The sequence below is a fragment of the Molossus molossus genome, unplaced genomic scaffold (genome assembly GCF_014108415.1).
Source record: "Molossus molossus isolate mMolMol1 unplaced genomic scaffold, mMolMol1.p scaffold_m16_p_10, whole genome shotgun sequence".
Lineage (NCBI taxonomy): Eukaryota > Metazoa > Chordata > Mammalia > Chiroptera > Molossidae > Molossus > Molossus molossus.
This window is the reverse complement of record NW_023425345.1, coordinates 97,848,160-97,864,137: the sequence shown is the minus strand read 5'-3', so window position 1 is coordinate 97,864,137 and position 15,978 is coordinate 97,848,160. Positions and strand designations below refer to the sequence as shown.

The 15,978-nt window shown below is 41.2% G+C and overlaps 1 protein-coding gene across 1 annotated transcript in view; it reads left to right on the top strand.

Moving 5' to 3' along the window:
* Positions 1–15,978, top strand: part of RXFP2 (relaxin family peptide receptor 2) — a 43,828-nt gene that overhangs the window by 17,911 nt on the left and 9,939 nt on the right. Inside the window, exons 8-12 of the mRNA XM_036251560.1 lie at positions 1,146–1,217; positions 8,122–8,193; positions 9,598–9,669; positions 13,652–13,723; positions 13,827–13,898. Coding sequence (XP_036107453.1) covers positions 1,146–1,217; positions 8,122–8,193; positions 9,598–9,669; positions 13,652–13,723; positions 13,827–13,898 — 360 coding nt within the window. The remainder of the gene's footprint in view (positions 1–1,145; positions 1,218–8,121; positions 8,194–9,597; positions 9,670–13,651; positions 13,724–13,826; positions 13,899–15,978) is intronic.

Here is a 15,978-nt window from a genome sequence, read left to right as displayed (position 1 = left end):
ATCAGTTGATTTATTTTGGATCTTCTTTCATTTCTTTTATTCCTAAGGCATGTTCGTATTTGCAGTGGTTGACCAAATGTTCATTTTTATCTTCTAACTACATTTTATTTTTGTTAATCTTCACCTGAGAATATTTCTCCTTGGATTTATAATAAGAAAGAAAGGGAGAGAGAGAAATTTCAATGTGAGATAAACACATCAATTGGTTGCCTCCTACACTCTCCCCGTTCAGGGCCAGGGTTGAACCTGCAGCCCAGGTATGTGTTCTTGACTGAAAATCAAACCCACGACCCTTTGGTGCGCGAGCGGATGCTCTAACCACTGAACTCACTGGCCAGAGCTATCTTCTAACTACATTTACATTGGATAGACTCTCCTAGGAGTTTAGCCCCAACTACACTAACAGTGGGAATATGCCTCTACCCAGCAAGAGTTACTGAAATTGCCAAAATCTTTGTCCTCATGACAATAATTACATTGTCACTGATTAATAATAGAGTAGGAGGACCTATCAGCCCAGGCCTATCTTGTCCCTTTGCAGTTACTCATGTAACATCATCACTTCTCCATCGGTCAGCAGGAACCACAATAACTCAAATTCACTGAGCAGCTTCACTTGCCCATGAGTTGTTTTCTTTGCCCAAAGGTCCCCTACAGGCTGGATCCCATGTGACTCTTTACTATGTACATGATTAATGTTTCCCTTAAGAAGGATCTTTGGATGTGCGATGCTGGAAATGATTGCAAATTTGCAGTTCACAAGAAAAATTATCATGAACTTCAAAATTATCACCTATATATTTTGTTTCATCTCATGAAATTAAACTGTAAACTATTTATTTCTCAGTTATAGGTCATGCTGATACATTTCTAGTTTCTTCAACATGAGTCCCTTTTCCATGTCATGCACATATCTAGACAGTATTTGGAAGAGGAAATTATATTTAGTCTTCATCCTAACATATCAATTTTAGCATACATGTTTCCACACTGCAGAAATACTAAAAACTGTTCTTAAAGTGGCATACTGTTGTTTCTTTTTTAAAGTTTTATTTTTTAATTTAAGAATAGTTAGTCTACAATCTTATATTGGTTACACTAGTTCCAGGTGTACGACATTAATTAACATCTTTTTCTGTGTAAAGGTCTATGGTTAATAACTGCTTAGAAGCCCTTCCCAAGCAGATGTGTGTCCAGGTGCCTCAACTAAACTGGATGTGAGTACGCATGTAGGCCTTGGTTTGTTATTTGCACAGATTAAGGAAACTAGCCCTGAGGTTTATTCACAATTATATTAAATATCCATCTATGCTCATCTCTCCAAAACCAAAATCTGATCCTGTTACTTTTTGGTTTAAAATCTTTTGAGAATTCCAATGGGTATGAGGGTAAAGTTCATACTTCCCCCTTGAGCACTAGGGTCCCATCGTCTTCCCGGCTTCACCCATCTGGTCTCTCTCCCTGCCTTGTTCTTAGTATGCCTTCCTTCCACATGCACCAGCAGTCACCTCCCAACTTCTGTGCTCAGAGCAGTACCTGACAGCGTACAAGTCCAGTAAATGGTAGCTACTGATATTATGGGGCAATATTAGGATGATTACTAGCATGTTATACAGCACTAACAATTACTAAATGTTGGGCCGCCCTTTCCTCAATTTTATTCAATTCTAACATCAGTTAAAAGGAGAAAAGAAGCATACTATGAATCATACTAACCCTGCAATAATTACGAGGGAAGCATGAAAATTGGAACAAAGTAAAATTAAAACTCAGAACAGTTATATTAAAAAAAAAAGTGCCTCTAGAGGGGAGAGAAAAATGGCAGCAGAGTGAATGGAAGCTACACAGACCATCTCCCAGGACCAAACTGGATTTACAATGCAAATAAAGACAAATCATCAGGAAAGGGCAACCTAAAGGCAGATTGGGGGACCACATAACCAGGGACACTGATTCAATCCTGGTAGGCTTGCGAGGATGCGAGAGGGGGCCGGGAGCCCATGGTCCGCAGCGGCTTGGGCTGGGACCAGGGGACTCGGCTGGAAGCTGCTGTCGCCTTGGCTGCCTCCCGCGACCGTAGCTGGGTCCTGTGGCCTCCGCTGGGTGCTATGCCCTCGGCTGGGTCCTGCGAACTCAGCTGGGTGCTACGCCCTCAGATGGTGTCACAGCCTCAGCCACCCTTGGCTGGAAGCAGCGCCCTCGGGTTAAAACTCCCAGGGGGCTCCACGACGCAGAGTCTGGACAGAGGCTAAATTGGCAGCAGCCACTCAACTTGGGGTCCGGCAGAGGGAAGGCAGACTGGACTGGAACTGTGTGGGGACACTCGGGATTTGGAGGGTGCTCAGAGCTTTTGCTGAGTACAGCCACACAGGACTGTGGTCATCTTACTCCTTCCAGGGCCCTGGGGAGAGGCGGCGGCCCCTCCCTTGGAGATTCAACCCCACCTGTTGGCTATTGAAATGCTAATTGAGGCCCATTAACAACCAGCATCTGCCCCACCTCGGGAAATCCTCTTACACTGAGCACCTGAGGGAGTTTTTCAGGCAACTCAGAAACCAAGGGTCTTCAGGTGACCTCTACAAATAGCCTCAAGGCAAAAAAAGCTAGAGGATAACTACCATTCCCTGGGCTAGCAACTCTAACCAGCAAAGTTAAGACTTGACAGTGGTGTTCAAAGTGGGTCCGCCCTGCCTCATCCAAACCCAGAAGAGGGAGCCACAAACAGCAGAACACCAACACCCACAGGGAAAATTTGGCAGACTCCAGAGCCCACTGTGATAGCCAAAATGGTGAAAAACAGAAACAAAAGCCAAATGAAAGAACAAGAGACCTCTACCAAAGATGAGATAAATGAGGAACAGTTAAGCAAGTTAACAGAACTAGAATTCAGAGCCATGATCTTGAGGAAGCTGAACAGCATGCGTAAGGACATAGAGATGCTAAAAATAAGCCAATTGGAATTTAAAAACCACCAAGAAGAGATAAAAAATGACATATCAGAAATGAAAAACACATTGGAGGGTCTAAAAAGCAGAGTAGAGGAAGCTGAGGACCAGATCAGTGAATTAGAAAACAGGGTAGAAAAAAATCAGAAAACCAAAAGGAAAAAAACTATTTAAAAACAGGAAGACAGATTAAGAGAACTGTGGGACAACTGGAAAAGTAATAATATTTGCATCATAGGAGTCCCCAAAGAAGAAGGAAATGAGCAAGGGTTAGAGAATATATTCAAAGAAATAGTGACAGAAGATTTTCCTAATTTGGTGAAGAAAGAAGGCATTCAAGTTCAAGAAGCACAGAGAGCCCCAAGTAAGAAAAACCCAAACAGGTCCATTCCAAGACACATAGTAATCAAACTGCCAAATATTAAAGACCAAGAGAGAATGCTAAAAGCAGCAAGAGATAAGCAACAGGTTACCTACAAAGGAAACACCATAAGGCTCTCAGCTGACTTCTCAACAGAAACACTACAGGCCAGAAGGGAATGGCATGAAGTAATCAAGGTCATGAAAAACAAAGATCTGAATCCAAGACTACTCTAACCAGCAAGGCTATCATTCAAAATAGAAAGTCAAATAAAGAGCTTCTCAGACAAAAAAAAAGGCTAAGGGAATACATTAGCACCAAACCAGCACTGCAAGAAATGTTAAAAGGACTGCTGTAATTAGCAGGAGAAATGGGAAAAAAATAGGACCACACTAAACAAAAATGGCAATAAATAAGTACATATCAATAATCACCTTAAATGTAAATGGCTTGAATGCTCCCATAAAAAGACACAGAGTAGCTGATTGGATAAGAAAGCATGACTCATCTATATATTGTTTACAAAAGACCCACCCCACAACAAAAGATTCACATAGATTGAAAGTAAAGGGATGGAGCCCTGGCCAGTTTGGCTCAGCGGTTAGAGCGTCGGCCTGCGGTCGGGAGAGACCCGGCTTTGGTTCCCGCTAAGGGCACGTACTTCGGTTGCAGTTTGTCCCCGGCCCTGGTTGGTCGTGCGGGTGGCAGCCACTCGATGTGTCCCTTCACGTCGATGTTTCTCTCTCTCCCTTCCTCTCTCTCCCTCCCACTCTATCTGTACAAAAAATGGAAAAATATCCTCAGGTGAGGATAAAAAAAAAAAAGAAAGTAAAGGGATGGAAAAAAATCTTCCAAGCAAACAGAAAGAAAAAAAAGGCTGGGGTAGCAATACTCATATCTGATCAAATAGATTTCAAAATGAAGGCCATAACTAGAGACAAAGAAGGCCACTACATAATATTGAAAGGATCTATCCAACAGGAAGATATAACCTTGATAAACATATATGCACCCAATATAGGATCACCAAAATATATTAAAAATCTTCTGAAGGGCTTCCAAGGAGAAATCAATAGCAATACAATCATAGCAGGGGACTTCAACACCCCACTGACATCACTGGATAGATCCTCTAGATAAAAAATTAGCTAGGAAACAGAGACTCAAAATGAAGCACTAGACCAAATGGATTTAATAGATATCTACAGAGAATTACACCCCAAAACTACAGAATTCACGTTCTTCTCAAGTGCACATGGGACATTCTCAAAGATAGACCACATGTTAGGGCACAAACTAAGTCTCTACAAGTTCAAGAAGACTGAAATCATATCAAGCATCTTCTCAGATCACAATAGCATGAAACTAGAAATCAATTGCAAGAAGAACATACAAAAACATTTGAGCACATTGAAGCTAAATAGCATGTTATTAAACAATGAATGGGTCACAAAGGAGATCAAGGAAGAAATAAAAAACTTTCTGAAAACCAATGAAAATGAAGACACAATAACACAAAATCTATGGGACACAGCAAAAGCATTTCTGAGAGGGAAGTTCATAGCACTACAGGCCTACCTCAAAAAACAAGAAAAATCTCTAATAGACTATCTAACCTTACAACTTAAAGAACTAGGGAGTAAAAAAAAGAAAACCCCAGAGCAAGTAGGAGGAAGGAAATAGTAAGGATCAGAGCAGAAACAAACAACATAGAGACCAAAAAACAATTCAAAGGATCAATGAAATAAAGAACTGGTTTTTCGAAAAGATAAACAAGAGTGATGGACCCTTAGCTAGACTCGCCAAGAAACAAAGAGAGAAAACCCAAATACACAAAATCAGAAATAAAAGAAGAGAAGTAACAACTGACACCACAGAAATACAAAAGGTCATTAAAAACTACTATGAACAATTATATGGCAAAAAATTCGACAATCTAAGCGAAATGGACAAATTTTTAGAAACACATAGTCTCCCAAAACTGGACCAGGAAGAGATAGAACAATTGAACAGACCAATAACAACATAAGAAATTGAAGATGTAATCAAGACTCTCCCAGCAAACAAAAGCCCAGGCCCGGATGGCTTGGAGGGGAAGTTTTACCAATCATTCAAAGAACAACTAACATCCATTCTCCTCAAACTATTTCAAAAAATTCAAGATGAAGGAAAACTTCCAAACTCATTGTATGAAGCCAGCATAATTCTAATTCCAAAACCAGATAAGGACACAACAAAGAAAGAAAACTACACGCCAATATCCCGGATGAACATGCCAAAATCTTGAACAAAATACTAGGAAATCGGATCCAGCAATACACCAAAAAAATTATCCACCATGACCAAGTGGGACTCATCCCAGGGATGCAAGGCTGGTACAAGATTCGCAAATCAATAAACGTGATACACCACATAAATAAAATGAAGAATAAAAACCACATGAGCATATCAATAGATGCCGAAAAAGCTTTGACAAAATCCAGCATCTATTTCTGATAAAAACACTCATCAATGTGGGAATAGAGGGATCATATCTAGATATAATAAAGGCCATATATGAAAGACCTACAGCCAACATCATACTCAATGGGCAAAAACAAAGAGCTTTTCTCTTAATAATAGGAACAAGGCAAGGATGCCCACTTTCACCACTCTTTTTTAAAATAGTACTGGATGTCTTAGCCACAGCAATCAAACGGGAAGAAAAAATAAAAGGGATCCAAATTCGAAAAGAGGGAGTAAAACTGTCATTATTTGCAGATGACATGATACTATATGTAGAAAACCCCAAAGACTCCACAAAAGTTTACTATACTTAATAAATGAATTTGGCAAAGTAGCAGGATTCAAAATTAATGTCAAAAAATGGATGGCATTCTTATACACCAATGATGAACTCACAGAAAGAGAAACTAAGAAAACAATCCCATTTACCATTGTGACAAAAAAATTAAGATACCTAGGAATAAACTTAACCAACGAAATAAAGGACCTATTCACGGAATACTACAGGTCATTGAAAAAAGAAATAAAGGAAGATATAAAAAAGTGGAAGCACATACCCCGTTCATGGATTGGAAGAATTAACATCATTAAAATGCCCATATTACCCAAAGCAATCTATAGATTCAATGCAATCCCCATCAAAATACCAATGGCATACTTCACAGAATTAGAACAATTACTTCAAAAGTTTATATGGAACCAAAAAATACCTCAAATAGCCATAGCAATCTTGAAAAGGAAAAACAAAGTTGGAGGGAATCACATTACCAGATTTCAGTTTATACTACAAAGCCACTGTAATCAAAACAGCCTGGTCTGACACAAGAACAGGCATTTAGACCAGTGGAACAGAACAGAGAACCCAGAAATCGACCCAAGGCAATATGCTCAATTAATATTTGACAAAGGTGGCAAGAGCATATAGTGGAGTAAGGAAAGCCTCTTTAATAAATGGTGCTGGGAAAATTGGACAGCTACATGCAGAAAAATGAAACTAGACCATCAACTTATACCCTACACAAGAATAAACTCAAGATGGATAAAAGACTTAACTGTGACTCATGAATCCATAAAAATCCAGAAGACACTGTAGGCAACAAAATTTCAGACATCATACGCAGCAGAATTTTCACTGATATATCACCTAAGGCAACAGAAACAAAGGAGAAAATGAACACATTGGACTACATCAAACTCAAAAGCTTCTGCACAGCGAAACATACAATCATCAAAACGGAAAGGCTACCCACTGTATGGGAGAGCATAATTGCCAATGATATATCAGATAAGGGGTGAATTTCCAATATATATAGAATGCTCATACAACTCAATAAAAGGAAGACAAATAATTCAATTAAAAAAATGAGCAGAGGAACTAAATAGACAACTTTCCAAACAAGACATACAAATGGCTAAGAGACATATGAAGAAATGCTCATCATCCCTAATTATCAGAGAGATGCAAATTAAAGCAACAATGAGGTATCACCTCACACCTGTCAGAATGGCCACCATCAACAAATCATCAAACAAGTGTTGGCGAGGGTGTGGAGAAAAGGGGACTCTAGTACACTGCTGGTGGGAATTCAGACTGGTGCATCCACTATGGAAAACACTATGGTGTTCCCCCCAAAATTTCAAAATTGAACTGCCATTTGACCCAGTGATCCCACTTCTAGCAATATACCTCAAGAAGCCTGAAACACCGATCAGAAAGAACATATGTATCCCCATGTTTGTAGCAGCACTATTTACAATATCTGAGATCTAGAAACAGCCCAAGTGTTCATCAGTAAACGAATGGATAAAAAAGCAGTGGTACATATACACAATGGAGTATTATGCAGCTGTAAGAACAAAAGATCACTTATCTTTTGAGATGACATGGAGGGACCTAGAAAGTATTATCCTAAGCGCAACAAGCTAAGCTGAAATAGACAAATACCACATGATCTCACTTATTTGTGCAATATAATGAACGTAACAGTCTGAGGTATAGGGTAGCCCCAGAGATGTGGAAATAGGGTACAGACTGACAACCCTCAAAAGAGGGAGTGGTAGGATGAGGGAAAAGATAAACCACAGAACTTACATATGTGTATGCATAAGCAATGGACATGGACAACAAAGCTGGTGACAGGGTGGCAGGTATGGGGAGGAGGGTGTCAATGGGGTAAAAAAGGACAAATATCTGTAACATAAATAAAAATAAATAAATTAATTAATTTAAAAACAAAACAAAAAAAAAGTGCCTCTAGACATATAATTTGTGTCAAAATATTCAAAATGTTTCTTCTCCATGCCTTTCAGGGACTTGGAAGGGAACAGAATAAAGTATCTTACGAATTCCACCTTTCTGTCGTGCGATGCGCTCACTGTGCTGTAAGTATGCCATGGACTGTGGTCAATGAGGGCATGCCCAATAGATTTGAAAATCAAAAGAAAATATTGACAAGGAACTTTAAAGCAGGATCTTAGTTACAGCCCTGGTCTGAAGCTGCAGCGCTAGAAAATGCACACATGCTGTGATTGATTTCCAAGGGGTCCAAGCCTGTAGCTGCCACCATGTAGGTCTTCTGCTGCTCCCCTTGTTTCTGAGGACAGTCACTATCTCTGTGCCCCCCCCCCCCCACCACTGAGCTGGTTTCTAAAGCCCTGGTCTCAGACATGAGATAATGCATGTGAAAGTGGTTAGCTATCCAGGGGTTGTTGCTGCAGGGACACCTATCACGTGATGTCTTTTTCTCTCTAAAAACATTTTTTTAAATTGTATTAAAAAAAAATCTGTGTTCTGATGGGCCAATGGTGAATCTAATCTGATTGCCGACAATGATTTTTATGGGGGCTGGAAGGCAGATGTGTTGGTTCATTGACACATTTGCACTAGAAAATTCAAAATCACATGCATTTTGGTTTTGTTTTATTCATTGTTTCCCATATAGAGTCAACACCAGTCCTGTTGGCTGGTTGGTTGGATGAGTGATGGGAAAAGAAAACTGGGTGTCTGTCCATTGGTAGTCACGTAACTGCTTTTTTCCCAACAAACTAAGAGTGAAGACTTGCCAGGCTGCACCTTCATCCATCACATGCAGATAAGCATGTTCAATGTGCAAAGAGACTACCCTGCTCAGGAGATGCACGGAATGCATTTCCTTTCTCATGGATAATGAGGGAGAACATTGGAAAGCTCAACCAAGTTCATCAACAGCTTTTGAGTCACTTTCATACTCATTATCGCCCATGCAGCACCTCGGGAAAGCAGGTGGCGGCTGACCCCCACTTTCTGCCCTTTCCCTTAGAGGAGTCCATTTACAGACAAAGTGAATATAAAACCACTCTGACCCACCACATTTAAAATGTGGTTGTGGCCCCAGAAACTACTGCGAGATTGTTACAAGCTTTCTTCTTTCTGGCCTTCTCCTAAGGAACATGTCTTAGACGAGGGTCCTCTCCAAGCCTTCGGGAGAATGATTACAGGGTCCAAATCTGATATTATGCATGTGTATTTGGGAAGAAGCCCATTCTATAATCATGAAAATCCAAACAAAGTGCAGTTTTATAGATCACACTAAACACCTCAAACTACTATGAGAGCATTTCCTAGAGAGGACGTGTGGACAGTCTCAGTGAGAAAGCCCAGCCCTACTTCCACACCAGAGTCCACCTCACTGCGAGACTTCCACAGAGGCTTAGGGAACCCCACCTGCATCCATGGCCTGTCCCAGAGAGAACGGGTTACTGCGGCAGACACAACCCAACAGTGCTGACTCTCACCATGTCTTACAGGTTTCTGCCTAGAAATCAAATTGATTTTGTTCCAGAGAAGACATTTTCTTCATTAAAAAATTTAGGAGAACTGTAAGTAGCGTTGTCTACTAGGAAAATATGATTGCTTCTTCCAAGATGGTAATCTAACTGACTAGTGAGACTGCTTTTCCACTAGTAGCAATCAAATTTCTGTAGACTGCTGGAGACTCAAATTCCATTGAGAAGACCAGCATTACCCTGAAGTCGAATGCAAATTAAAATTAGACAGTGAGCCTAATATGGATTTCGCCCACTCTAATTTCCCTGCCTGATTTCTTTGGGTGATTTTATGTATATGTGTGCTTGGGAAGAAACAAATTTTTATAGTTCCTAAACCCAGGGATCATTATCTCCAATGGCTAAAGCATGATTAATTCTCAGTAAATGCTTGCAGAATGGTAACTGACTGAATGAAATAACATTAACTACAACCAAACAAAGGAACAAAGATGCCTGTCATTTCTTGAGAAATGATAACTTCTAGAGCTGAGGAAGCAAACACTGAAGTCAGGAATGAGGTTTAGGTTCATTGAAAAATATTTAGAGAGCTTATGGACCTTTTTCTGTTCAAATATATGTTTTGTAGATCTAAGCCTTTGAAAAAGCATCTGCTTGCTATTAATTCATTGTCACCTGGTTAGTTGTGCATTGGTGCATTGGAGGAAGTTAAAATTATGTTATATGACAAATAGTGGCAATTAGGGCAGAGAGCTCCTCCCTGTGATTTAAGGTCTAAACAGACATTAGTTCTTTTCTTTAAAAAAAATTATTTTTCTTTATTGATTTCAGAGGGAGAGAGAGATGGAAACATTAATGAGAGAGAACATCAATTGGCTGCCTCCTGCATGCCCCCCACTAGGGATGGGCCCACAACCTGGGCATGTGCCCTAATGGGGAATCAAACCAGCAACCTCTTGGTTCATGGGTCAATGTGCATTCACTGAGCCACACCGGCTGGGTGGACATTAATTTCTTAATTAACCTCTCACCCATTCATTGTACCTTTTTTGACATCCTGAAATGACTGGGGAAAATAACTCAGTAAGAGTCATTTGAAAGCCCTGGCCAGTGTGGCTCAGTTGGTTGGAGCATAGCTCTGTGCACTGAAATGAGACGGGATCAGTTGCCAACAGGGCACGTACCTGGTTTGAGGGTTCGGTCCTCGATGGGGACTCACACGGGAGGCAACTGATGAATATTTCTCTTTCTATCTCTCAACCTTCCTTTCTCTCTAAAAATGAAAAAAGAGAATAATTTGACAAATAAGTCATAAATGATTAAGATACTTCAATGTATTTCATGAGTATCATAAGCCAAATCCAAAAATATTTATTAAGTGCCTAGTGTGTGCAAGGCACTGCAGTGGAACTAAGAGTATCATCATTTTATGGCAAAAACTTAAGGGCAGCTCACTCAGAAGAGCTCGCTCCTTTCTCCAAGGGGCATTCTGGTCAGATCTTAGGTGATGGGCGCAGACCTGGGTTACGGGTTGGTGAGGTGGGGGAGCTCAGGGCAAATGGGGTGGCCTTTACATACAAATTCAAGAAACTGGTATGGAGTCCACATTTTGAAAAATTTTCTAATCTTCCTCTTATCCTATACTTAGGCAGAGCCTCCCCTCACCCCAATAAAAGAACTCAATTAACAGACACTAGCTTGCTTCTTTAAGACCACCAGGAATAATCTGTTTCAATCCACATTGCATCAGTAAGAACAAAGAAATTCAGGAGTTACTAGATTTCACGTGAATAAGGCATCTATTTCCTGTGTTTACAAAATGGTTAGCTCATTTTACTGTGCCTTCCCCATGCCAAGCCCACTGGGAGAGGGATAAGCACGTGTCTGTGAGGCCACTGAAGTCCTTTCCCCCCAGAAGGCTGCCCTTTCTTTTTCTAGGTGTTCAAGATCATAGCCGTCTTGCTCCACTCTCAGGCTTCCCGACCCGGGTATACCCGGGCTTTCCTTCTGCTGTGACCCCAGTGTGCTCCTCCCAGCTAGAGTCCGGGGCAGAATCCCAGCAGGCAGGACCTCCACACTTGGACACCACAACAGCCTTCAGAGCAATCTCCTAAAATAAACAAGCCTTACCCCACGGCCAGTGTCTTCCCCTAGACTCACCCTCTTAGTGGCACCAGCATCATTCCTGGCAGCCAGGCTCAAGCCTGCTCCCTTTCCCTGTAACTCCCTGGACACCTCATGTCCTCCAGACCCTAAGCCCTGCCAGTGCCCTTCCTTGAACCCTCATCATCTGGTCCGGGGTCAGAGCCTTCTGCTAGGTTCCCTTCTCTGACTCTGGCTTCTCAGTCTAACTTTCATGCTTCTAACAGACTCATATCATCCCATAACCTATAGCATATGATGCCACTATCCTGCTTAATATTCTCCCTCCTTGTTTCATGCTGTTTAGCAAAGTCCTGGACATCATTCTCAAACGTTAATGTTCAAAAGAACCAAAGCTCTGGCTTTAAATGCACGGCTCTTCCTCCCGTAGCCCCCGGACTGCCCATGTGATTGTTCCCGACAGGCACTAGGAATGTATGAGCATCCTCCTCAATCTGATGCCTGGGTTTGTCTCTAGAAAATGCTGCCTTGGAAAGTATTCATGGCCCTTCCATTTTGTCTGTGTGAGCTTTTCCAGGCCTCCCCTCCCCTCCAGGACTTCCTCTCCTCCACCACATTGGACTACTTGCTGACTCCTGACGGATTGACTTCAGAGCATCTTTTTCTCTGATCCTGTTCCAGTTAACCCTCCACTGAAAAGCTGCTCTCCTTTTGTCCACTTATGACAATCATCCAGCTTTGTTCAGACACTTTCTAATTTCCCAGGCCAAGTTCAAGGACTCCTTCTTCTGTTTCTTATCTGTACTTCTGTAACAGCACTTGTTTCACTCTTTCCTTGTTTATAATCAAGCTGCTTGCTCTCATTTTAAGCTTCTTTAGAGAAAGAGCTAAGTCTTAGGTATTTGTAGTTCTCCCACATCCACCAGCAGTTCCAGAGCATCAAAAGTAGGTAAGATTTTTTGTTGGATTTTTAGGCAGTTTCACGTGTTTTGGTTTAACATCTTCTCTGGCTCAGAACAATATTTTGAACTCTTAAGAATTCCTGATTCCACCCTGGCTAGTGTGGCTCAGTGGTAGAAAAATGGCCAGTGCACCAAAGCATCACAGGTTTGATTTCCCATCAACGGTATGCACCTGGGTTGCAGGTTTGATCCCCGGCTTGGGTTGGGACATGTGCAGAGGCAACCAATCCATGTGTCTCTCTCACATCAATGTTTCTTCCTCTCCCTCTCTCTATTTTTCTCTCTCTCTCCCCCTCCCTTCCTCTCTTCCATTCTGTCTAAAAATCAATGGAAAAAATATCCTCAGGTGTGGATTAACAAACAAGAAAATTCTGATTCCTTCTGATCAAAGCAAACCTCTTTCCTCATTCTGCAGAAACACTTCCCTATGATTCTTTCTGGATCAGACAGTCCTTTATATTTAGTTTTAAAGTCTCAGTTTCTCATAAAAAATACTACCATATAAAAATAGATGAAAATGTGTGACCTTACCCATTCAAGGTTATCCTGACAGATACAGTGCACACAACAATGCTGTCTTAGTTGGAATGTATAATAAATAGAAGGCATAGATCTTGACCTCAGAAAGCTTAGAGTTGAATAAACATGATGTCACATATATGAACCAAGTAGGATTACAAAACAGTGAACTGTAGACGCACAAAGAGTACCTAAAACAGGAAACTAATCAAACTAGATACTGAAGCCAGGGTGGGAATGTGTTGGAAAGGGACTGAGAAGAAATTCCAGACAGAACTGGTTGAGCCAAATGTCACATGTCTGAAAGTGACGGAAAACCTATCCATTTGGCCGACTCACATGACCTGGTTGTATAACAAGTTATCTATCAAGTTGCTTAAACTGAATCATATTCTCTGTTACATCAAGTGCGATGATGACAATTGAGAGGAGTAATAACTCTTTCATTTATTTCCAATGTAATTGCTTTGGATTTTTACTGTCACCAACAGGGACCTGTCTGGCAATATGATAACAGAGCTACCCGCCCACATTTTCAAAGACCTGAAGCTTCTGCAAAAACTGTAAGTTCTTACCACGGCCATCAGCTTTAAGTGGCAGCATCTTAAGCATCCAAAATGATAACATCCTGTCCCTTCCTTCCTTCTTCCCTCTGATGGAACAAAGGAACCTGTCGTCAAACCCTCTCTTGCATCTCCACAAGAACCAGTTCGAAGGCCTGCAACAACTTCAGTCTCTGTAAGTGAACTATGTTGATGATTATTTTAGTGGGCGCACTTCACTTAGAAATACAGCTGATTCATATGGGAAACCTCATCCTACAGTGTTTATAGAGAATTAAATTTGCAGTTGTTTTGTTATTCAACCTTTGGAGAAGAGCAGATTATGGAAGACTTGCCGCTTCTTCCCTTTTCCCTTCCCTGCAGCAGCCAACTTGCTGTCAGTCCACAGAGCTTTTATGGTTCAGTCAGTGCAGGAAACAAATATGCCACAAAGCTGAATATTCAGACAATTCATTTTGTTTAGTATTTTAAAACTTCAAATGTATTAGGTGGTAAATGGTGTCAAGACCCCTGGCATCACCTTTTGTTGTACATGATCGTGCGCCGTGTTACCCAGGCTCAGCTAAAGCCTTTCTTCATTCAACCCCAAAGACCAAGACTGAATGTCACTTTTCATTCATGCTCAATCGTTTTCTATTGGAAATGAATGTAAGGTGAAGGTTCTCCCTCCATGGTGTTAGCGAGCATCCACTGATGTAAAGGACTGGTTGTTGCTCTCAAGAAGCTAGAATATTAAAAATCAAATATACATAATACATGGTTTTTAAATATAAGAACAGACAGAATGTGCACAAACAGACTCTTCCTTCACTCACCACAAATGGAATTCTGAAAGGCAAAATATCGAGTTACCAGGTAGCGTCTTTCTGAAAAGTCAAGGTTGTAACTATTTACTTCGAACTTTTCTTTCTACATTTCTTTTCTTTCTTTATTGCCTCATTTCTTCTTCTTCTTTTTCATCCCCTAAAGCTTCCTTTCCATTTTTATTTCACATTTACTAGCCACCAACTTGTTTCTAGTACTTGCTGTCTTTAGCACTCGGGATATAATGGTTTCTGCTCTTTTGGAAACTATAGTTTATTATTCAAATAATCACACTATCCATGCAAAATTAAAACTGTGATAAGTCCAGGAGAAAGCTGGAGAGCCAAGGAAATAAGAGGGAAATGCTGTAGAAGGACTCAGCATGCCCTGCAGGAGGGGCTGTGAGGACTCAGGGCCTCTGATGACCGAAGGGCGAGGTGCTTCCTCTGTGAAAGACACAGTGGGTGAAGGAAACTCAGGACCATGTCAAGAAATCCTTATTCTGATTTGTCCAAAAGGAATGGAGTGAGAATCCAACACCTTTCACAGTAAACCTTAAAAGTGAAAGGTTTCTATCATTTTGCTTGTCCTCTCTCCATCTGTGGCTCCTGAGAACAGGCATACTCCCTTAATCCGTGCCATCCCAACGAGGTCTTCAAAGAATCCATATTTGAAGAAGCATCTGAATAAATGAGGAGCAGGAGGTTATCACTGGAGCCCTCTGAGGACATCTTCTGGGGACAGAAAACTTAAAGGATCATGCTTCCCACTGTTGTCTTAGGAAACAGTGGTCCAGAAATGGAGCTCTTCTAACTGCTTCCCTGACTCCCCCATAAAGACACATAGGCCAGAAAAAAAAAAAAAAAAAGAAAACTGTATTTGAATCCAGATCCTCACAAATGCACTTAGTGATGTCCTCTGGCTGGACACTGCAGCCCCTGTCAGAAATGTTCCAACGCACAGGCCATGGTTTCTAAAATGGAGCTGTCAAGCCCATGTCCTAACCACGCAAGTCACCACTGCCATTTTTAAAAATGTGTTTCTATTGAATATTTAGAGATAGAGGAAGGGAAAGAAAAACATAGATCAGCTGCCTCCTGCACGCCCCCTACTGGGCATGGAGCCCACAACCAGGGCATGTGCCCTGACTGGGAATCGAACGGGACCTCTCAGCCCATGGAACAGTGCTCAGTCCACTGAGCCACACCGGCTGGGCACCACTGCTGTTTTTAAACCAAAGAAATAAATGATTGTGTTGTATTAGAATGTAATTCTGCATATGAAGTGACAAAATGAGCTCCTACATACAAGAGGCATAAAGAAAGAGGGCAGTTTTCTAAGATGACTTACTGTGAAATGCTCATCCTACTCTGAACCGGTGACAGAGGGTTTTGAAAGGTGATATTTAGAAAGCACAAAGAATGCAATTAGTAAAATGTGAAACCCTAACA